The 22,355-nt window shown below is 44.5% G+C and overlaps 1 protein-coding gene across 1 annotated transcript in view; it reads left to right on the forward strand.

Moving 5' to 3' along the window:
- Positions 1–19,505, forward strand: part of SLTM (SAFB like transcription modulator) — a 37,957-nt gene extending 18,452 nt beyond the window's left edge. Inside the window, exons 9-21 of the mRNA XM_082198381.1 lie at positions 1,798–1,910; positions 6,567–6,716; positions 7,324–7,433; positions 8,152–8,309; positions 9,480–9,571; positions 10,134–10,297; positions 10,997–11,177; positions 11,898–12,022; positions 12,155–12,322; positions 13,881–14,195; positions 15,102–15,222; positions 17,324–17,481; positions 18,889–19,505. Coding sequence (XP_082054507.1) covers positions 1,798–1,910; positions 6,567–6,716; positions 7,324–7,433; positions 8,152–8,309; positions 9,480–9,571; positions 10,134–10,297; positions 10,997–11,177; positions 11,898–12,022; positions 12,155–12,322; positions 13,881–14,195; positions 15,102–15,222; positions 17,324–17,481; positions 18,889–18,997 — 1,964 coding nt within the window. The 3' untranslated portion in view covers positions 18,998–19,505. The remainder of the gene's footprint in view (positions 1–1,797; positions 1,911–6,566; positions 6,717–7,323; positions 7,434–8,151; positions 8,310–9,479; positions 9,572–10,133; positions 10,298–10,996; positions 11,178–11,897; positions 12,023–12,154; positions 12,323–13,880; positions 14,196–15,101; positions 15,223–17,323; positions 17,482–18,888) is intronic.
- The last annotated feature ends 2,850 nt before the right edge of the window (positions 19,506–22,355 follow it).

A 22,355-nucleotide genomic window follows, 5' to 3' on the forward strand; every position in this document is an offset into this window, starting at 1 on the left:
TTTTGTTTTTGTTTTTACACAGCAGGCTACTTCTAAGTGGGGTGGTATGACTCTAGTTACTTGAGATGACCAGATGTCAATCTTGTTCCACTTCTACTTTTTATGCTATTGAGTGAGTGGGGAAACGTTGTAGAAGCAAAAGTGTTCCTTCCATTACTACTAACTTGTGCCTGTGTCTTAACAAACGTTTCCCCAAACATCTTTGTGGAGTAGGAGGATCCTACTGAATATATCCTTAGTTGTATTCCAAATATTGTTTGTTACTTGAAAAATGTGTCATGCATCCAGTTGATGATTACATTGCTCTGTTGTATTCTCATCCTAGAAAGAATCTATAGATTGTTCATGCTAGGTAGTAAAGTTAATTGTAAATGAAATTTTAAATAGAAGACACCTTCATTTGAGACAATGGTCTCCTTACAAGATGGCATCTGAAATGAGGTGAGAAATCCTAGGCTTGGGCATTTGACTGGTCAGGTACAGTCAGCAAATAAGTTAACTTCTTTAAATTTAGTGGATTAGTATAACTTAACAGTTTTTGGTAAGGTTTTTGTAACTGAACAATTTCACTGGGCAGTGTCTTTAGTTTCCCCCCTGGAATACTTAGGGCAGCCTATCATTATACTTTTTAAAAATGAATTTCAAATAAGTAAAAAATAACAGCACAATTTTAAAAAAAGATCAGTTGTGCTAAGAGAGCCAATTCTTCAAGCATGAGCTTCATTATGAAGGAGATGCTGCCTGGTTTCTGGAGTAAGCAGGATTGAGACATGGCCATCCTTGGCGGGGGAATTTGCCGCTAACTGCTTATATTCCTCTCTGGAGGAGCCTGCAGTTACTGCAGCCGGTCCATAGAAGCAGCTTTGCACTGCTGCTGTGTTTGCCCCCGACTACTGCAAGGCTTGGCTGCAAACTGCCTTTTCTGCCTCCCTTGCTAACAAATGGCACCATCATGAAATAAATGCAACATATTAGCAATCTGAGTTGCATGGAATATTTGACAAGTCTGCTGACTATCCTGCAAACCTAATAGATCAGGGGTCAGCAACCCTTTTCAGTCCCTCAGACCATGTGGTGGGCCGGACTATATTTTTTTTGGGGGGGGGGGAATGAATGAATTCCTATGCCCCACAAATAACCCAGAGATGCACTTTAAATAAAAGGACACATTCTACACATGTAAAAACATGCTGATTCTCGGACTGCCCACGGGCCGGATTGAGAAGGTGCTTGGACCACATCCAGCCCCCAGGCCTTAGGTTGCCTACCCCGGTAATAGATCCTTGCTTGAAATATGTCCTCAGCCAACATAACTTGATGCAAGAATGCTAACTAATGGGTATTTAAAGCAACAACAACACCATGAGGTTTGTAAGGTGTAATTTTTAAAAAATGGAGGCATATAACTGTCATTGTCTTCTCAAAGGTATCTTAGAATAGTCTGCTTGTTGGGACCATAGAATAGTAGAGTGTTGACTAATCTGAGCTGTGGCAGTTCTCTAGGAGCTCATGAGAAAAGGGTCTTTCTCGTCACCTGCTATCTGAGTGGTTTCTGGATGTGCTTGCTTTAGAAAATCTTTAAAAGCGCATCGTAAGTGTCTTTGCTGCTGTAAAATTGGTGGCACAGAATGCATACCCTCCAAATCTCCCCTCTTGCTCTCTGGTCTTGGTCTTTGCGCACCGTTTGCTTATTAAAAGAAAAATTGTGGGTAGAAGTCATCTTCCAAAACTGCACTTTACCACTTGAATGCTAGTTTTTAATATTGCTACTGAAATGTTCTGTGAAATTTGTTTTAGGAAGTGCAAGCAGTGGGAGCAGCAGCAGCTCTACCAAGAACTTGTGGGTTAGTGGCTTGTCTTCTAACACAAAAGCCGCTGACTTGAAAAATCTCTTCGGCAAATATGGGAAGGTATGGTTCCGTTTAACAGTATCAGTTAATGAATATGACGTTGACTGAGGTTGCAAACAGTGTTCACACACTTGGGAGTGGTATGGCTTTAAACACAAACAAATAATAGTTTCACTTAAAATAGCCTAGATTTGAATGTATTACTTAAAGTCTGCACATCTCAGAACTGAATCTTGACTGTTGAGCTAAAACCTATTTTTCTATATAAAAGAACAAGCCAGAAGCAAAAAAATACAGTGGTGCCTCGCTAGACGACAAACTCGCTAGACGAAAGGGTTTTTCGGTTTTGCGTTGCTTCGCTAGACGAATTTCCCTATCGGCTTGCTTCGCAAGACGAAAACCTCTTGCGCTTTTTAAAAAAATCCGCTTGAAGAGGCGCAGTTGCGACGGACCGTGCTTCGCAAGACGAAAAACATCGCAAGACGAAAAGACTCGTGGAACGAATTATTTTCGTCTTGCGAGGCACCACTGTAAAGACTTTAAGATTAGACTTCATACAATAACCTATTATGTGCAAACAATGAGTACTTGGACATTCAGCCAAAGAGTGTGGAGACCTAATTTTCCATCTTCTGGAGAGAAATGCTATTTTGTCCAGCTACCAGTCTTTTCTTCTGGAATGTATTTGGCGCTTACTCTTTAAGAAACTGATCTTACGTAGTGTCCTTGCATGTGAACAGGAAGCCGGGCCAAAATACTTTAACTTAAAATTGTTCCCCTACACAGTGTAGTAGGCGCCAAAGGCTTGTGGGCTATATAACCAGAGGCCTTGAGAGCATAAGAGCCCTTCTGGTCCAACATCCTGTTTTCACAGGGTGTAGCGGACTCACCCCACTAACTGCCCCCAATTCAATACAGCAGGCCCACTGCACAGTACGCGAACAAATTTCTTCCATTTACCACAGGCTATCTTGTGGGGGCCTTGTGTGAGGGGGACTTTGTTTCAGGGAGTCTCAGGCAGGAGTTGATCAAACAAGGAAAGTTTTATTTACAAAAAGAGATTGGTGAAACAAAGTTGGGTTAGGAAGAAGTTACCGTATTTTTCGCCCTATAGGACGCACCGCCCCATAAGGCGCACCTAGTTTTTTTGTGGGGGAAATAAAGGAAAAAAATTATTTCTCCCCCAGGCGCGGGGCTGGGGAAGCTCGAGCTTCCCCCGACCCCAGCCCCCAAACAGGCAGCTCTCTGCAAGCTGTGGGAGCGCTCCCGCTGCTTGCTGAGAGGTGTGCGAAGCCTGGACGCGCTGAGCTGAGCGCGCGCAGGCTTCAGCATGCAGGCAACTCTCCGCAAGCAGCGGGAGCAGTCTCGCTACTTGCGGAGAGGTCCGCGAAGCCTGGACGCGCTGAGCTCAGCGAAAAATATTCTCCCCCCCCCCCGACCCCTCTCGCTCTCCAGGCTTCAGCGAAAGCCTGCATTTGCCCCATAGGACGCACACACATTTCCCCTTCATTTTTGGAGGGGAAAAAGTGCGTCCTATAGGGCAAAAAATACGGTAACTTTTACTTAAACTAAATATAAAGATGTCACAGGCTTAAACACAGTAGTATATGCACATCTTTTCTTAAACTTCAGTTGCTAAATATCGGTTGCTGCACTTCAGGTAGATGTTCCAGTTTCTAGAATAGGTGGTGAAATGCTTAACTCAGTTTCTCTTGTTCCTTTACTTGGTTATGACAGGTCTTTTAGTTAAATACTTTGGACACGGCACAGCTTCCTTCACGGCTTAATGCTCTGTTTCATGATCTGTTTCGTCATTTCCCCCCTCTCTTAGCAGTCCCACTTCTGAGGTATAAGAGACCTTGGGATCCCCTCTTAGCTGGCTTGGGAGTCTTCTTTTCCTAGAAGAGCTCTCCTCGCCTGACAGGAAGGAGACGCAAGGGAACTGTAGTCCCACAGCTTCTCCCGCACCTGCTTAGACTCAGCCCTCCAGGCAGCTCCTGTCTCCTCACAAGGTCCTCCTCTCTTCAGTACAAGGCTCCTTCCTCTAGCTACAGATATTCTCCGCAGAGCGGATGTTAAACTCACATTTGAACCCACTCTCTTGGACAAACCCATTCCTAATCCCTTTCTCCCATTTCAAACCAAACTCAACCCTGTCTCGCTCCAGCTCTTTCCCATATCCCCATCTCAAGGCTTCCTCAGAAGCTGCTCCTTTTATGTGCCCCCCCATTCTGCTCCTCCCCCTTCTACAGCCAGCTGACTTTGTAGCCAATCAGAAAGAGGCTCCAACCCTCTGGTGGAACTCTGAGGGACCTCCCATCACATAGGGGCCAACCAAAAGCCTATATGGGAAGCCTGCAAGCAGAATCTGAGTGCAACTGTGTTCGCCTCAGTTATGCTTGCCAGCAACTGATGTAGTGGATTGCATCCAGTTAAATTCTACTCAGAGTAGACCTATTGAAATGGACACACCCAAGTTAGTCATGCCCATTAATTTCATTTAGTCTACTTGGCGTATGACTAACATTGGATACAACTTGCTGCCTCCAATATGCTCTCGGGGAGTAGAAAGTCTCTAGTTGCAGGTGGATCTTTAATTTTGTTAAAAGTAACAGGTAAGTGTGCATGCTTGTCTTGTTCAGAAAATACAGAAATTAATGTGGTACCTCAGGTTACATACGCTTCAGGTTACAGACTCTGCTAACCCAGAAATAGTGCTTCAGGTTAAGAACTTTGCTTCCGGATGAGAACAGAAATCTTGTTCCGGCGGCGCGGCGGCAGCAGGAGGCCCCATTAGCTAAAGTGGTGCTTCAGGTTAAGAACGGACCTCCAGAACGAATTAAGTACTTAACCCGAGGTACCACTGTAGTTTGGAGTCCATCACTGTCTGGAGGCCCACCAGTTCCCCATCCTGACTTTAATACTACCTCAGGGAATGTTACTAGCTAAGAAGCATATTTTCTTCCCTTCCTTTTAAAAAACTGTTTGCCCCATGTTCTTCCATGTACACTCACCTTCAATTGAAGAGACTGGCAGGCCGGGTTAGCAAAAACTGAGTTCCAAGCCTGGCTCCTAATGGTTGAAAGTAAAGCAGATGCCACACTAAGTGGTGGCAGCAATTGATGCTAAAGTAAATTTTGAGAGCCAGCAACGCTAACCTGTTGAAGTTTCAGGGAAGGAGACGGAGAGATGCCAGTGCTCTTTTCTTCTCTACCCACTTTCCAGTAAGGGGCATAAACTACTATTCATGCCCAGCCTTTTCAGGTTATGACAGTCAAAAATAGCAGGCTATCATAACACTAGATACAGGAGGAAGAGGATATGGGTTTGTATGTTGGAACAAAGATCGTACATCTTGATGTAAACAAGAGCAGCAGTTAAGCAAAGGGATGAAAATAGTGACCTCTTTAATTTAGTAATGCAAGAGGATCTCACACTTGTCAAAGTGTATCTCACCATTTATCTAGAAGACAATTTCTAAACTGCCAAGTCATCTAAAATATAATGGCATTGTACAATATTATAATTAATACGTAAGATCAGTATTTACAGTGCAAATAGCCAATTCTGCATTCAATTAATCTCTAAAAATGCTTGGCAAAACCGACAGTTTCAGCAGACAACAGACTATCACAATCCTCAGGTTTCAGTAGAAAGTGTTCTAATGTCCTGGAGCCACTTTGCTTTATTTTTTAAAAAAGAAGAAGTATTGGTTCACAAAAAATAAACAAGTGATAACTGTGAGACAGTCGGTAGGGCTTCTCCAGATGATGGTAGTGTATAAGGGACAATTTGGTCCTTCAAGTAACCTGGTCCTAGGGTTTTTAGGACTTTACACACAAACAGTGGTATAGGCATAGGAATTGTGCGCATGTGCACAGTGCTGAACCCAGAAGTGACCCGAAAAGTCACTCAGCACGTCACAGAAAGGGTGGGTGGGCTTATACACGCATGGGTGCTGGGAATGGAACCTCTGTGCAAAATGTTTGTCTACTGTACTTTGAATGTAGCGCCATAATATACTGGAAGCCAGTGCAGAGCTTTCACCACTGGCGTAACGCAGCTGATGCAGGGCTAGTGTAACCAGAAGCCACACCCAACATTCTGCACTTGCTGCAATTTCTGAGGCAGCCTCAAGCGTAGCCCCACATAGGGCATAATACAATAGAGGTTACCAAAGCCCACATCACTGTGACCTTAGTATCCATGTCTGGGAATGGTCATAACTCAATCTGAGGAAAAGCACTTGGCCACTGAGGATGTGGTTTTTGCCATATAAACTGCCTAAAATGGGCTCGTAAGAAAGGTACATTTTAGCAGGGCTGTTCCCCTACCAGCATGTAGGCATGTACCAGCTTGCATGTACCATTCATGCATTCTGACCACTTTCTTGGTGCAACAGTAATGTTCACTTGTTTTTCTTTGCAAGAACAGGTGTCATCATCATCATCATCACACACACACCCCGACTAAAAAGCTGCTTTTCTCCTGGCCAGCAAACCTGATGTTGAGGCATACAAATTGCCAGGTCTAATGTGGCATCAGATCATAATGGCATAACTGTTGTCTGTGAATTTTTCTCTGGCTGTCCCAGTGCATGAGATGTATGCAACCTAGTTGTTTACTGATATTTAGGTATTGCCTCTGGATGTAGAGTAGGAAATGATGAAGATGTCACTTTAAAACCATGACTGTTTCCATTTCTTTTTCTTACAGGTTCTTGCTGCAAAAGTGGTCACCAGTGCCCGAAGCCCTGGAGCCAAGTGCTATGGCATTGTGACCATGTCATCGAGCACAGAAGTGGCAAGGTGTATAAGCCATCTTCACCGTACAGAGCTGCATGGGCAACAAATTTCCGTTGAGAAAGTAGGTGTGATGTGCGCTCTCTTAACAGACAGGGGCAATATCTGTGGAGGGGAAGATGCATCTCTTCAAGAAACTGGGAGGGAAGAACTTATCCCTTCAGAAGAGGGATGCCACCTCCTTGACTCTGCTCAGCGGGCCTTGAGAAAATGGGCTGGGTTTAAAGTAGATGCTGTTGGAAGTGAACTCAACCTGAAACTAAGCCAGGCTGCACATTTCATATCTAGACCCAACAAACAGTTGGTCTGGAGTTAATTTGGGAAGGGAAATGCTTTAGCAGTTAGGCCGGCATCCTACTGAATTATAACAGTGTTAAATAATTTGGAGAAAGTTCTTATGTGACTCTCTTCCAAAAATAAAAAGAAGAGCTGTATTGGAATTAGTTGTCCATGGTTTCTCCAGGGTGCTGTCCTGTGATCTTCTGTTTCCTCCTCCGCCTCTTACTCAGAGTAGCAGTTGGCTGGATATATAACAGAAAACGATGACTGATAGCAAAAAGGAATGCATCCCTTTTAATGTTTATTTTAGTCCATTGAGAAATGGCTCTATGCTACACGTCCTGGTTGGCAGTCAATGTGTAACGTACTTAATTTTAAAAAATAAATTGCAGGTAAAAGGTGATCCTTCCAAGAAAGAACTGAAGAAAGACAATGATGAGAAATCTAGCTCCGGTAGGAATCCTGGAGAAAAGAAGATGACTTCAAGCGACAAAGCCAGCAAGTAAGAGCCTGATCCTGCAACTTTTGTGTAACCAGAATTTGTTTGGAAAAAACATGAGCCCAAGTGCTGCTTCCTAGCATGACTATGTGTTCCCTCTTTTTAAAACAAAAATAAAAAAATGGTTTATTAGCAAAAGCTGGATTCGGCAACCTATATAAAGTATGCAGACTGAGGAGATGTGCATAATACTGCTCTTGTTACACAAGACAAGGGGCAAGGAGCTGTGTAGCATTATAAATACTCACTCCCACCTACTAAAAAACTTCCTTAGTCACCTCTCTGGTTTGAGATTTCAACCTTTTCTGCCCATGTACATTCCAGCGTATTTGATAACCATCTATCAATAATCCATCAGAACCAAAAACTTGCTTTTTCTTCAAATTATAGTTATACAGGCAACCCCCGGTTTTCTCAAGGGATGTGTTCTTGGTCCCCACGCACATTAGAGGCACACATAATCCTGCCCCGTTCCACTTCCATTCTGCCCTCTTCCAGGTCCAAAAGGACCCACACGTCAGTCACCACCTGTATATAAAACATACAGTAACAAAGTTATTGTGAATTTTACTTTGCTCACTAACTCAGTCCATAACTCATAAATTCAATCCATTTAACTTGGTAACTTTAATGGCTATCCAAAGTCCTTCCCACTACTAAACAAAAATTTAGTTTATCAGAAAGTGAATTCCATACCACCCCTGTTTGTTACCTTTTTTAGGACCCTCTCCAAAAAGGAGGATAAGAAATCTGACAAATCTGAGAAGAAAGAAAGCAAGGATGGGAAGAAACCTGAAGGCAAAGAAGAGAAGAGTGACTATGGATCCAGTTGTCCTGCTCAAGACCCTATGAAAACGGCAGAAGAAAAAAAGCGAATAAGTATGCATTGCAGCTACTCTCCTTACAAACAAATCTCCATCATGCACTTGGGTCCCTACTATATTATGCTATTGCTTTTTATGCTAATGCTTTGAAAAGGATTAGGCTGTATAGTCATACATTTTTCAGGCAGTGAGCTGGCATTTTAACAGGAATCACCTAGAGTTTCTCTTAATGTTAACAAATCTGTTTTGAATATTTTAGAGTGGAGTAGTTAGTGTTAGGCTCACTTGACACAAAACGGTGGTGCAGGGGCAGCGCCAGTCAGAAAATGGTGGCACATGAAGGCAGAATTTGGCAGTCAGTTGAAAATTACTGATGCCACTTTCTACTGATAATCTTACACGCCTTTGGAAATTGCTAAATTCTTTGTCGCAGTGTTTTCCTTGTAGCAAGGAGTTCTATGGTTCAGCTTTCCTCAAGCTAAGGACAGACATTTGCACTGGAGGTATTGTGATTTAGCCTCCCCCTTTTCAGCAGAATTTGCTGATCCAGAAGTTCTAAATGGGGAAGGCCTTTTCTTTCCCACCCTCACATGCTCTTCAAAGTGTTTTTACCCATCTCCTGTAATTTCTTCTCCCATTCCCCTTTCTCTTGTACTTTATCCACATGCATACTGTAGTGCCAGTTTCTTTCATCCTTCCTCCCTGATTTTTTACTTTCACTTCTTCCTTCTATAGCAGCTTCCCTATCACACCCTCTTCCATTCTTATTCCCGGTTTGTTTGCTATTATTTAATAGCAAACTTTTCTCTCACTTTCTAATTTCCTCTGGCCCTTTCTTCCCTCTTCTCCCTGCTCCTCTCCCCACCCTGCACCCCAAACACTTCTGTCTCTTGGCCACTTTTACTCAGCATGCAAAGAGTTGCTGGTACTGTCCTTGTTCCACCCAAAAAGGTGTGGCAGGACTGGAAAGCAGGAGAGGCAAATAAAGAGGCGTTGGGCAGGCTGTGGGCCCACCTGAAGATATTCCAAGGCCCACTGATTAAGAAACAGGGATCTAGAACAATTAGCATGGCTTCTTGTAAAATCCAAATCAGTTGGCCTTTACATCAGAAAAATTACCTTTAAAATCTTTTTTACATGTTCCTGGAACATGTACAGACTTAGCAAAATGGCTTTTGTGCTTTTTGTTATGTGAATAATTAAGCATGTAATTTATCTTCCAAAGGTGTAAAAAGTCCAAGTCATATGGTAGTCCTAGACCAAACAAAAGGAGACCAAGTTCACACCAGGACAATAAGAAGGGGACGGTTTGAAAAAGTAAGTATTGCTCAAAACATTGGTCTGTGTAGGCCCTAATTCAGTTTATGTGAGAGTTGGTTTTAGCTGAGACAGAGGAGTGATGGGGTGCTTTGTCACAAAGGAGACTAGCTAACCACAATTTGACTTCTTTCTGAAGCCTAGGCAACTATAAGGCAGCTCTCACAGCAAAGTTTGGAAGTTCACTTGCAAACAGTGAATTTTTGCAAAAGTCTTGATTAAATGCTGCAGTCAAGATTGCTATGCAAGCATCACGCCTACCTCCTATGAGCTTGGCTCTTCTGGAGAAAGATTTGACGGGGCTCTGGAGTAGGAGGCACTTCCCACTTCCTCTTAGAGCCAGTCTTTCTCTTGCTGCCTCTGTAAGCAAACTTCCGTTTCACCTAAGACCCTGTCATAAACTGTTCTTAGTGGGAGTTTGTTCTTTATTTTACAGAGAAAGGGAGCTCTTGGGCATTGGGACCCTTCATAGTCCACAAGAAGCCAGATGACTCTTGGCATGCTGTAAACATGTAAAAGTGTCTCTAATTCTCATATTTATATAAAAAAAACTTGTCTCCAGCCACCTATGTTAAGGAACAAAGAGCGTTTTCTTCAAGACAAAATGAAGTTCAGAGACTACCGGGGCAGAAAGGACATACTGCCTTTTGAGAAGATGAAGGAGCAGAGAATGAGGGAGCACATTGTTCGGCTAGAGCGAATTCGCCGTGCTGTAGAGTTACGAAGGTAGGAGGGATGCTCGACACTTTGTCGCCATCAAGCTACTCAGGTGCTTGGGGAAAACACCACCTTGAGGCCAAAACGAGACTCTGGCAGTTGGACTCCTGTTTCCAGGCATCTCATTGGCACTGAGAGAGGCAGGGATGATCCGCAGGATGGAAGTGGTGAATGGGAGGAGGGGTGCTTAACCTTTTTGTCCTCCCAAGTTCTAGACAGGAGAGTTCATGGCAAGCATGTAGTCCTATGTAGCTCCACCCTAATATGATGGTTGCTAGTGGAAGCGGAGAAGAACAAAAGGTGACACCAGTGAAGTGCAAGATGCTTCAGAAATCATTACTCACAATGATGTTGGGGAGAAGAGAGAAAGTGCTAAACTGTTTTCTGCACAAGTGCAGTTACCCCCACCCCAAATTGCACACTCTGGAGGAACCCCATGCCCCGTTATAACAAACCCCAGAGCATCCCTCAGAGCGGGTTGATGTTACTGCCATTGTCTGTAGAGAGTTCTCCGCCCATCTTGCTCGCCAAAGCACAAGAATCTGGCAAGTGTATTCTGCAGTAACTTTTTCAGCGTTGCCGTAACCATCAGTCGTGTGACTAACGAAGGAAGTCAAGTCCCAAAGGAACACCTTGTTCACTTGTTGGTCTTGGGCCTAAAAAGGCTGCCTGCAGCTGCCCCACCTTTGAAGCTCCCGCTTTTTGCAGGCGAAGAGAAATTGCCGAGCGAGAGAGAAGAGAGCGTGAGCGCGTCAGACTCCTCCGTGAGCGTGAAGAGCGTGAGCGTTTGCAGAGGGAGAGGGAGAGGCTGGAAATTGAGCGGCAGAAGCTGGAGAGGGAACGGATGGAACGAGAGCGCTTGGAGAGGGAGCGTATCCGTATTGAGCAGGTGGGTTTCCCTCTCTTTTATTTTCTGTTGCTTGCAGTCTCTAGCTTCTTTGAAGGGTGTTAGCTCTCGTTCCCTGGTAACAGAGACTCCCGCCAGGTGCTTTCTCTGTCACGTAGAGCCCAGGAACTTGTATGCTTCTTTACATTGTTGAACTTTCTGGGATACGTTTTGGTGCTAAGGTCCAGTTTCTGCCATTGCAACAAAATATGCAAATTGAGCCAAGTCTGCCTAGTCTTAATTAGCACAACTTGGTCCATCAGTAATGGCATGATGGGAGGAACCGATGGGGACCATGAAGAAGGATATGAGTGCAGCTGAATACTTTTTAGTATTGGATTGTTAGGTTATGTGGTTTCTGAAGAGGGCTGGTAACATCAGCATTGCGCTTTGTGTTGAAACCCTTTCAAAACACCAGGCACATCCACTTCGCTGCTCCTTTGGATCACTTAGAGCTCTTGTACAGTTGTCGGTGCTAATTCTGCTACTTTCCCAATTGTAGCTGAAGCTCTATGGCAGGGATGGGGCACTGGTGGCTCTCCAGATGCTGCTGTACTACAACTCCCATCAGCCTCTGCCAGTATGGCCAATGGTCAGGGATGATGGGAGTTGCAGTCCAACCTCTGGAGGGTCACAGATGTTCCCCATCTGTGTCCTCTGGCCTTCCCAATGGGTTAACTTCTTCCAGTGCTCTTTAGAGATTCTTTCTCTTCTCCTGGCTAGGAGCGTCGCAAGGAAGCAGAGCGGATTGCTCGCGAAAGAGAAGAGCTTCGGCGCCAGCAGCAGCAGCTTCGTTATGAGCAGGAGAAGAGGAATTCCCTGAAACGGCCTCGGGATGTTGATCACAGGTAGTGCTTTTTTCCTTTTCAGGCTGGATGCCTGCTCCTCTGTCCCATCGGCCCTGACAAAGCACAAAACAAATAAATGTGTGTGGCAGTTTGGAGTCCTAACAGCCGTGTGTCTCTTCCCCACCCCATTAGGAGAGAGGAGCCCTACTGGAATGAAAGCAAAAAGATTTCCTTGGACACAGATGCACGTTTTAGCCATGGGTCTGATTACAGCCGGCAGCAGAACCGCTTTAGTGATTTTGACCACCGAGACAGAGGGCGATACCCAGAGGGTTCCGCAGTGCAGACTTCCTTTGACAGGTATGCTTGGGGATGGTGGTCGCAAAAGTACATTCTGATGCTGTCATGATTCAGTAATGGAAGGGTGGCCTCAAGTGGAGCAGACTTCCTCAGGAAGTTGTGGACTCTCCTTCATTGGAGGTTTCTAAGCAGAGATTGGATAGCCATCTGCCATGGATGCTTTAGTTGAGATTCCTGTATTGCACTGGGTTAGAGTAGATGAGCCTTCTATATCTATGATTCTAAGTGCCCCACAATCATTTTCATCCTGGGATACAGTTTCCACCATTCAAATGTGTGTTCCCTTAGTTAGAGAGGACAAGGTATTCTGATTCTTGAAGTGTGATCTCAGAAATAAGTTATTATTACAGCTGGGAAGTTGCTGTTTGTTACACTAGTGCCGGGGTCGGCAACCTAAGGCCCATGGGCTACAAGCGGCCCATGGGGGTCATTTAACTGGCCCATGTACCCCCTCTGCCCACTCGGTCGGCTCCCGTACATGGCGCAGAGCAGAGCAGGGACTGCCTTCCGCAACGATGGCCAGCTTCCCATTGGCTGCAGGGAGCTCCTGCAGCCAGTGGGAAGCTGCGCACGCCTCCTCCGCACCAGAAGGAGCGCTGGAAATAGCGTTTGCACATGCACACACACACTGACCCACCGCAGCGTCTGCGGGACTGTGAACTGGCCCAAGCCACAAAAACTTTGCCAACCCCTGCTCTAGTGTGTTCTTGGGTAATGGGAAGTGTAGTCCAACAATATCTATAGCAGAGATGGGGAATCTGGTGCCTTCCAGCATTGCTGGATACCAGTTCCCATCAGCCCCAGCTAGCCTGGCCAGTGGTCAAAGAGGATGGCAGTTGTGCTCCAACAGCATATGAAGGGCACCAGATTCCACATCCCTGATCTTGGGTAAGAAATAGAAATCAACATGCTCTGAATAAAACATAGTGACTGCCTTGGAATCTTTCCCCTGTATTTCTGCTGTCTTTTGTTTTCAAAACTGTTTTTGTGGGTCTTTCAACCGTAATAAAGAACCGTAATAAAGGCACCATATTGGCTACCTGTGCTAGGCTCTGATTTTCAAGATGATAAGTTTGCAGTGTGATCTGAAGCATGTTTACTCAGGTGGCAGTGGGATTTACTCTGGGACAGAGGAGAGGATCTGGTAGATTTCTGCATGGATTGGCGAAAGTGACTCTCAACTGTTAAACAATAGTAGCAGCACAAAAGCTCCCCCCTTCTAAATTACCTTAGTTCTGCTAGTATCAATTCTGTGATACTGAAAATAAATTTCTGGGCTGAGCATGTACTTACATTGCTCCTAAATACTAGCTCTTAAAGACCCCCCCTCCCGAGCCCTGGTTGGTGGATTTCCGCTTGCAGGCTCAACTTTGTGCTTTACTAGAAGCCCTAGATGTCTGCCCACCCTCAGGCTACTTGCAGCTGTATCCCTAATATCCTCATGATGATAAATCAAGCAGCAAAGCACCTTGGGGTATGGTGGGCAGATGCTGTGCCAGACAGAGAACCAGTTTAGGGAGTGACCCTTAATCTGAAAAACTCTTGCCTTTCTGAACAGGCGGGAACGATTTGTCAACCAAAGTGATGGGAAAAAAGCTCGGCCAGCCACCAGAAGGGAGGAGCCTGGGTTTGAAAGATACCCAAAAGGCTTCAGTGAATCCAGAAGAAATGAGCCCCCTCAGCCCCGAAACGAACTCCGTGACAGTGACCGGCGGGAAGTGAGAGGAGACCGCGATGAGAGGAGGACTGTGATAATCCAGGAGAGACCTGAGATCCCTCATGGCCGTCACCCACGAGAGGCTGGGACCAACTCATCCCGGCAGAGTTCTTGGAAGGGTGAAGGAGGCATCAACCCTGACAAGCGAGATGCCAGGTGATTCTTCAACCTGGGTTAATAGCTGGGATGTGCAGGTTCATTCCTGCCCAAAACCTGGGGTGGGGATATGTATATGTGGCTGTGATTCACCAAGACAGAACAGGTATGGCTCTGTTGCCCTTTCTTCAACTGGAAATTCTTCAGAGTGTGGGATGTGCTGGGTAGAGAGGGAAGATCTTGCTACTTTGCCCTGGCCCATTTGCAGCCTGTCACTTGTGCATCAGCCTGGCTGTGTAAGAATCGGAGTGCTTTCCCTCAATATCTTGGGTCTGTGCCTGTTCCATAAGAGGCCTTCAGGCTCATTATATTTTGATCCTTGATATGCTCCAACACATTAATCCTTAATTTCTAACCTAGATTTCTTTTAACACACTTCTTTGGGTGCCATTCTTGGCAGCGAACAGCATGACTTGCATGTGCCTAAACTGAGCAAGTGCCATGTTAAATGACTGGGCTTCCATGTCGTCTTCTATTTTGCATACTCGTGAGCAAATGGACAATACAGGCTCTTCAAGCCACAGTTAGAAAGAACCCTCTTGAGTGAGGTGATGCTTGCCAGGTCTGCAGATTTCCTTGCCAAGCAGGGGTGATTTTCTAAACCTAGTTGGGACAGGCCAAGAGAGCTCTAGAGTTACTTTCCTTCCCCAGTCAGCAGGAGACAAACTAGATTGCTTTATATTTTTGGCACATTTAGACTGCAGCCAGTCAGCTAATGGAAACACATATGGGATTGACTGGAAGTGCACAGATAGTAGGAGAGAATTGTTTGCACTTCCACAATTTGAGGAAGGCCACTTCAGCCCTTTATTCTAAGGTGTTAAGAGCAAATGAGTAAAACAGAGTCCCCCAATTCAAGGTGTGAATTATTACTTACCGTACCATGTTGGCTCTTTCCTTCCGCAGAGACAGGCCAGAAAGATCAGGCCGAGAAGTCTCTGGACATTCTGGGAGTCGTAGCAGCACATCTGGCTACGGAAGCCGGGAAGCAGAGCGCAGTGTGATGGAGCGTGGAAGTGGGGGGCAGGTAAATGGAAGGGGGGCTTTGCTCACTTGGTGGAACGTGGCAGGGGGCCATAATTAACATGCATATTCTGATTAGGAATGTGGCGATTGGTCTTTGTTGCATTTTCTGTAAGGTCACTTGCGCAGAGGGAAAGGCAAGGTAGTTTTCATCTGCTAATTTGGGGCCTAGTTTCACTTCATTTGTATGCCACCTTCTGGCCAAAATATTTCACCCTTTAGGCAACTGATACTATATTGCTACTACGTTCTTTAAAACCCCATCAAAATAATGAAAATGATGACTCACAAAGAGAAGCAGAAAACTGTTCACTTAGTAGCATGACAAAGACAGAAGTGTCAAAGCAAAGCAGTGAGGTAGCCAAGTGGGTTGATGATACCAAATGATACCAAATGGTTCGAGATAGCTGAAGTAAAAAGGGATTGTGAGGCGTTCAGAAAGGCTCTCTCTAAACTGGCTGAATGGACAGTAAAATGGTTATCATAATTCAGCATAATCAAGTGTAAATTGACAGGTGGGGGGGGGTCTTAACTCTGAATTAATGGAGACTCTTTAGGAATGAATCCCTGGGATAGTAGTGGATAGCTGGATGAAAATGTCAACACTGTGTGGCAACTGGAAAAAAGTGTATTTCCTGCTAGGAGTCATTAGGGAAAGAATTAAAAATAGAACTGCCAATATCATACTGCTGTCATACAAATCTGGTGTGACCACATATGGAGTACTGTGTACTGTTCTGATCGCCTCACTTCAAAAAGGATATTGTAGAGTTGCAAAAGTTTCAGAAAAGAGCAACCAAAATGATCGTGAGGATGGAGCAACTCCTTTATGAGTAAAGGTTACAACAAGACAAAAAAAGTACTTCATATAGTGCACAGTTAACTGTTGTAGTGATGGCTTTTAAAAAGAGATGTAGACAAATTATTTTTGTGTTCTGCCTCCCCTGTCACAATGATTCTAAATGCCAGTTGCGAGAATCGTAAGTGGGGAGAGCCCTGCTGCACTGAGGTTCTGCTTGCTTATAGGCCACTATGAGAACAGGTGGCTGGACTAGATGGGCTTTGGGTCTAATCTAGCAAGGCTCTTCTTATGTTCTGTGCCCCTGGTGAGTGAATGGCAGCTGGGCCTGGCAGACTTTGTAGGGAAGGACGTTGAGAGGATGGACCACCAGTGAGGGAGCCCTGCTTGACGCAGCCACAAGGGCAGCCTCTAAAAGCTGCTCTGACTCAGAGTCTCCTGGGGTGGCCCCCACAAATGGGGAAGTCATTTTATGGAAAAGGCTTTTCCAACTTGCTGTACCCCCAGATTCTTTAGGGCTGAAAAGTCAAGAAGCAGCATTGCAAAGTTTGTCTGACAACCAGTACAGAACACACTGTTTCTAACAGCCAGGCTGCTGCCTTTTGACAGGCTGGTGCATTGGGGTGGTCACTGAGCCCAAGTTGGTGACTGCTGTATGATTGGTCGATTTTTGGGAACAGTGATTATTGTACAGTAGAGTCAGAGCGCATGGAGAGGAATGCTTCACCTTTTCCCTGGAGAGCCACGTTAGGCATCACACTCTGAGGAGAAATCCTCAACATTAGCGGTTGCTTAACATGGAAGGATGGGTGTCCAGTTGAACAGAAGCCCTCTTTTCCCATCTCCCCACCCACTATAGTCCCTTTTTTTCTTCAGAGAAAAAGCAAGAACAAAAATGTGCATTCCTCCTAATGAGCTGTGCAAAGTACTTTGCATGCTAACCTCTCGTTATTTCCAAATTTGAGGTTTTCTTAGTGCAACATCCAAGACACAATGCATGCAAACTCTGAATATCGGTGCAAAAAGTGTACCTATGTGGGTGTTGTCCTTTATAGTCCAAGGGCTGAACTTGAGACACATTGAAAGCCCCTGATGTAGAACATGATTTGCAGAACATTTCCTGCTTTTGTTGGCGCTGCTCCTCTGAAGTTCTTCCGAAAGAGCTGCGAACCTTCCCAGGATGCACATCTAGAGAACGCTGTACTGGAGCCAAGGGTGTGCAGCTGTTCTTCCTTTAGGTCCGTTTAGGAAACACAAGTCAAAAGGTGGTGGCGCTAGCAGAGTAACCTCCCGTGTCCCTTTCTAGCATTATAATGAAGATCGCCACGTGGTTGAGCGGCATAGCCGTGACGCTGGACCAAGGAAAGAATGGCATGGGCCCAGTTCACAGGGCAGCAGCTATCACGACACAAGGCGGATGGGAGATGGCCGAGCAGGAGGTGGCATGATGTCTCCCCACTCAAGGTACCTGTGACGCTTCTTGCTCCCCCACACCCTAAAATATCACACTTCTGAGGTTGCTGCTAAAACTCAGCTTTACATATAGGGCTGAAAAAGGTCAGATTCAAGGAGCATCCACCTGATTGGTGTGCTGGGGTGCCCAAGTTTCCATTAGGACGGTGTATGCCACCCGCTCCCCATAACTGATTCGGAGCCCACTTTGAATTGGCCCTGAGCTCTGGATTTCAGTCTAAAAAAGAAAGCTTCAGGAACCCCAGCAACTTGCATTGAGACACCAAAATAACCATTTCCTTTACATGGGTGTAAGGAATTTGGAGACATGGTAGCCCCTATAAGAGGGGTGTAACTCTGCCACATTTCAGGCAGGTGGTTTACTTTTTTACTCTGGATCACCCCGGATCTCTGAGGCAATGCAGGATTGGGTACTCTGCCCCCACTGCTGGCACAAATCTGAGTTGCCCTGATTGAGGATGGGATTCAGTGCAGACTTTGGAACTCTGTTCCTAGAGAAGTTGGACTGGCTCCCTCCTTGTCCTCCTGTCAGCAGGTGAATACATTTTTATTCCAGCAGATCTTTAGGAACTGGCTGTTGAAGGAATGGTTGGTGCTGTGGAGTTTTTAATGTTGTTATCTGTATTTTTAGTAGTTTTTATATAGGATTTTTTCTATTTGTGTTCAATTACTGTTAAATGAATCTCTTGCCAATGTTTTTAGCTTTTTATCTTTAAGCCACTTGAGTCCCAGTCTAGGAAAAAGATGGGATAGAAATAAATGTAATAATAATTCCTATGACTCAGTGGAAGCTTGGCAGTACAGTTGAGTAAGCTTTGCAGAGAGTTTCATGACCGCATAGAATATTGTCTGAATCTAGTTGGGCTTTGGAAACACATGAAATTTAACTACTCATATTGTTAGTTTGTAACCATGATGTGCTCTGGATAAGGAGAAATGCCCTTGGGCCTGAGCAGATAAAGCTTGACCAATGAGGAAATTGGACAGAGGCCCTGGGCCTGGGACCTTCTCCCATGTGTGTGAGGCAGACATAGACATTTCCTGGGCAGCATCTGTATAGGTCACAGTATAAGATCCAGGAGTTCAGTTGGGCATCTTTTTAAAGCTCTCTGCACCTGAACATGATTATGCTGAATGCTGTCCAGCATGGGTTGCTAGCTCCCTGCTGCACACTAAGGAGTGTTCTGTCCCCAGTCTCAAAAAAAGTAGCTGCTGTTCTCTCAGTAGCCTGCCAGTCTCAGCGCATGGTTGAGTGGGAGCTCTCCAATGTGTCAGCCTTTACACCTGTAACAGGATCAGGTTGTGAGACCTTTGTCTTGCTCAGCACTCTGGATAGTGAGATGTTAATTCCTCTGAAACTTCTTTTTAAATCTGCTTCTTTTTCAACTTTTATTCCAGTAATTCTTCGCCCATTAATAGAGTTGTACAGATTACGGGCAATTCCATGCAGAGGGGAAGTGGTTCAGGATTTAAACCGTTTAAGAGTGGACCACCACGAAGATTCTAAGCCTGCTGACCTGCTTGCCCCCCCTTGGTTTCAAGATAACTTATTGGAAATCTTTTATGAACGAAGAAGCCTTGGCTAAGAGAACTTGTCTTTTTTTAATTTTACCATAATTACTTTTTCCTCTTTTTTGGAGGCATTTTAAATAAGTTAGGCTGTTTGGATTTTGGATAGTTCATTGTACTTTCTTGATGAGCATTTCCCCCTGTAACACTAGGAGCTCTGAAATTAATTGGAACCAAACATGTGAACCGCTGTACAAAGAGATGATTTGTTTTGCACCCAGTAGTTTAATTTACAATTTAGCTCTGTGATGTCAGGCTTGAAAATTAGGTACTTACCACAAAACACACAGATAACCCAATTGTACATTAGAATGGGTAGAGAATAAGGGTTGGGTTGGTTGTTTGATTTCTGGGTATTATGTAACCTATTTTTGGAGAGTTGTTAAACTGAGTGGATCTGTATCCTGGCCACTGTATCCTTTTGAAATAAAGCTTCATAATCTGTATTGCCACTTGTACAGTCTGGTTTATTTGTCTGGGAAGCTGAAATCAGCTGGTCCTATGCAGTAAATCATTCCAGGAGTAACTCTTTTCTCTGTTCCTGTCACTGAGGTAAGATCACAGTAAAAACAGAAACATTTAATTAAGCAATGTTGTAATGACATCTGAAAACTTTGTGTGAAAAGTGCAGAATAAGAGTCTTCCTCTTACTTGGCCCCTGCCTCGTTTCCCTCCCAGCAGCCCCACTCATGGCCTGCAGTAATGGAAATGGCCAGACCCAGATGACATTGCTAAAAAAATTAAGACTCCATTTGCAGCAGAGCATAGTGGCCTTAAGATTTGGCTGTGTTCTGCTCTTGGCCTTCAGCAGCCAAGCTGGGGAAGTGGCTGTTCACATATGTCCTCTTGAAATCTGCCTCATTCTTAAGGTACATCCCATTTTATCTGAAAGATTTCCTTGGGTGATATACAGAAAAGTACCCATAGTCTACATTTTTCAGTATTCAGTGCTGCAATGTCCATTGTCAAGGAAAGCTGGATTCTCTACCCTGTGTAAATTACGCATATTGGCACTTTTGTCCAATTTTACATTTGTTTTTACTCTTTTGCTTAAAAGCGCAATGATTCTGGAGGAAGGGAACAAGGAACGCAACAAAGCACCATTGCTAACTTCTGGTCTAGAGTGTTCAGGCATTTATTTAATTTTAACATTTTATATACTGCCCATAACAAGAGCTCTTTGGGCAGCTTAGAATTTTAAAAAAGTACAATCAAAGCATAAAAATAGAAATACAGCATCAAATTTAAGTTATATAGTATAACAGCAAAGGCATTGTTCAAACGTTTGAACAAATCTTAACCATGAACACTAGAAACTTGAGCTTAAAGTTAAATGAAAACTGGAATGTGAACTATCTAATCAGTATCCTTTTCTCTCATTTGTCTGTACTTCTTTGATACCGTGGCATGTACAGCCTTACCCTGATTGCCATTTTTTCCAGAAATTAAAATATATATATCACGTGTTTCCATTGGATGACATTCAAGCAGGCTAGCAACAATAAAACAACTTAAGCAACAGCAAAATAGTGCTAACAGAGTCAATACAAACAGCAATTTAATTACACCACCTCACATTCCTTTAAAGTGCTGGGTTCTTGCTGTTTGTGTGCTTAAACCTAGTCAGGTGGACATCTGTAGGCACTATTGTAAAAACCAGAACCTGTCTTGTGTTCCACTTCTTCTGCAGCCATCTGGATTTTATATAGGAAATGATGTAGGTGGGCCACTTTGTGTGGAAGGAGATGGTTTTTTAAGAGCTCCTACTTGCAAATGTTTAGGGCCTAATTATGCCACGGAAAAAGCAATCCACCTGTTTTCATTCAGGCCCAAGTTCTTGCATACCAGTATGCTGCTTGTAAACTGTAAAATACCTATGTAACATCCAGGGGGGGACGACAAATGTTCTATACAATTGGCCATTTTCATTCCTAAATGCCACTTGGGTAGACCTCTTAGACAGCTACAAAAAAAGTGTCCTGTGATATGATATAGACATAAGCCCATATCAGAGGCATGTCAGGTTTGTGTCCATTTATTCTTAAAAATTATTCCATGAACCAAGTGTGTACTAACTTAAAAAACCTCACATTTGGCATGTTTAGCTGTGGCCTCTGCCCTGTACAAAAACCAGCAAACACTGTGTTAGCCATATCTTCAGTTGCACAATAAAGGGGCTATCAAACTTAAGGCAAGCAAGATAGGGGTTGAAGTGCTTACATATTTAAAACATCAACTCCAGCAACTTTCCCATAGTGGCAAGCTCACAGGAAGGCAGTGGCCCTTTCCAGTAGCTGAAACATTGCCTTTGCCCCTGAACCTTTGTTGTTTCAACATGAAAGGTGGAATGTAACTACAGTGGTGCCCCGCAAGACGGAAAACTCGCTAGACGAAAGAGTTTTCCGTTTTGGAGGTGCTTCGCAAAACGAATCTCCTATGGGTTTGCTTCGCAAGACGACAATGTCTTGTGAGTGCCTGCGGCTATGGGGTGTGGCACTCATTTCGCCTTCAGGCCGAGGGAGCTGGCGTTTGTCCAGAGACAGCTTTCCAGGTCATGTGACCAGCAGGACTAAACCGCTTCTGGTGCAACGGAACACCATGATGGAAGCCAGAGTGCACGGAAACACAGTTTACCTTCCCGATGCAGCAGTACCTATTTATCTTGCTTGTACTGGCGTGCTTTTGAACTGCTAGGTTGGCAGGAGCTGGGACAGAGCAATGGGAGCTCACTTCATCGCAGTGATTCAAACTGCCAACCTTCCAATCGGCAAACCAAAGAGGCTCAGTGGTTTAGAGCACAGCACCACCCGCATCCCACTAGTTTTTTTTAGAAACAACAACAACACACACCATCTAGTGATGGAAAACACAGTGGCTCTTCAGTTGTTGGAGTCTCTCATCCACAGGAATCACTGCTAGTGGCCAGGGATTAGTAAAGAGGCATAGCTTGCTCATCCCTTCTCTAATAATTTTGGATGGTATCTATGCCAACTTCAGTTTTCTGTCTTTTGGCATGTCTCTCTCCTTTCAGTGGAATGTGTATCAAGGAAAGCCTACTGATAACTGAATATGAACACAGCATTCAGCACCCTGCAAATTACAGCTTTGCCTTTTCAGAAAAATATTAAGGCTCTTGCCAGACTTGGGGCCAGCAAGGGAAACTGATTTCAAGGAATGTTTTTACATGCTGTAGATGCAGATTTTCAACTAAAGATCTACCCTCTGCTCTGTAACACATGTGGCTATATTTGGGAAATTAATCTTGAAGGCAGCCCTGTATCGTGAACTTTTTGATG

This window comes from Podarcis vaucheri, assembly GCF_965113315.1.
Source record: "Podarcis vaucheri genome assembly, chromosome: 14".
NCBI classification, from domain to species: domain Eukaryota; kingdom Metazoa; phylum Chordata; class Lepidosauria; order Squamata; family Lacertidae; genus Podarcis; species Podarcis vaucheri.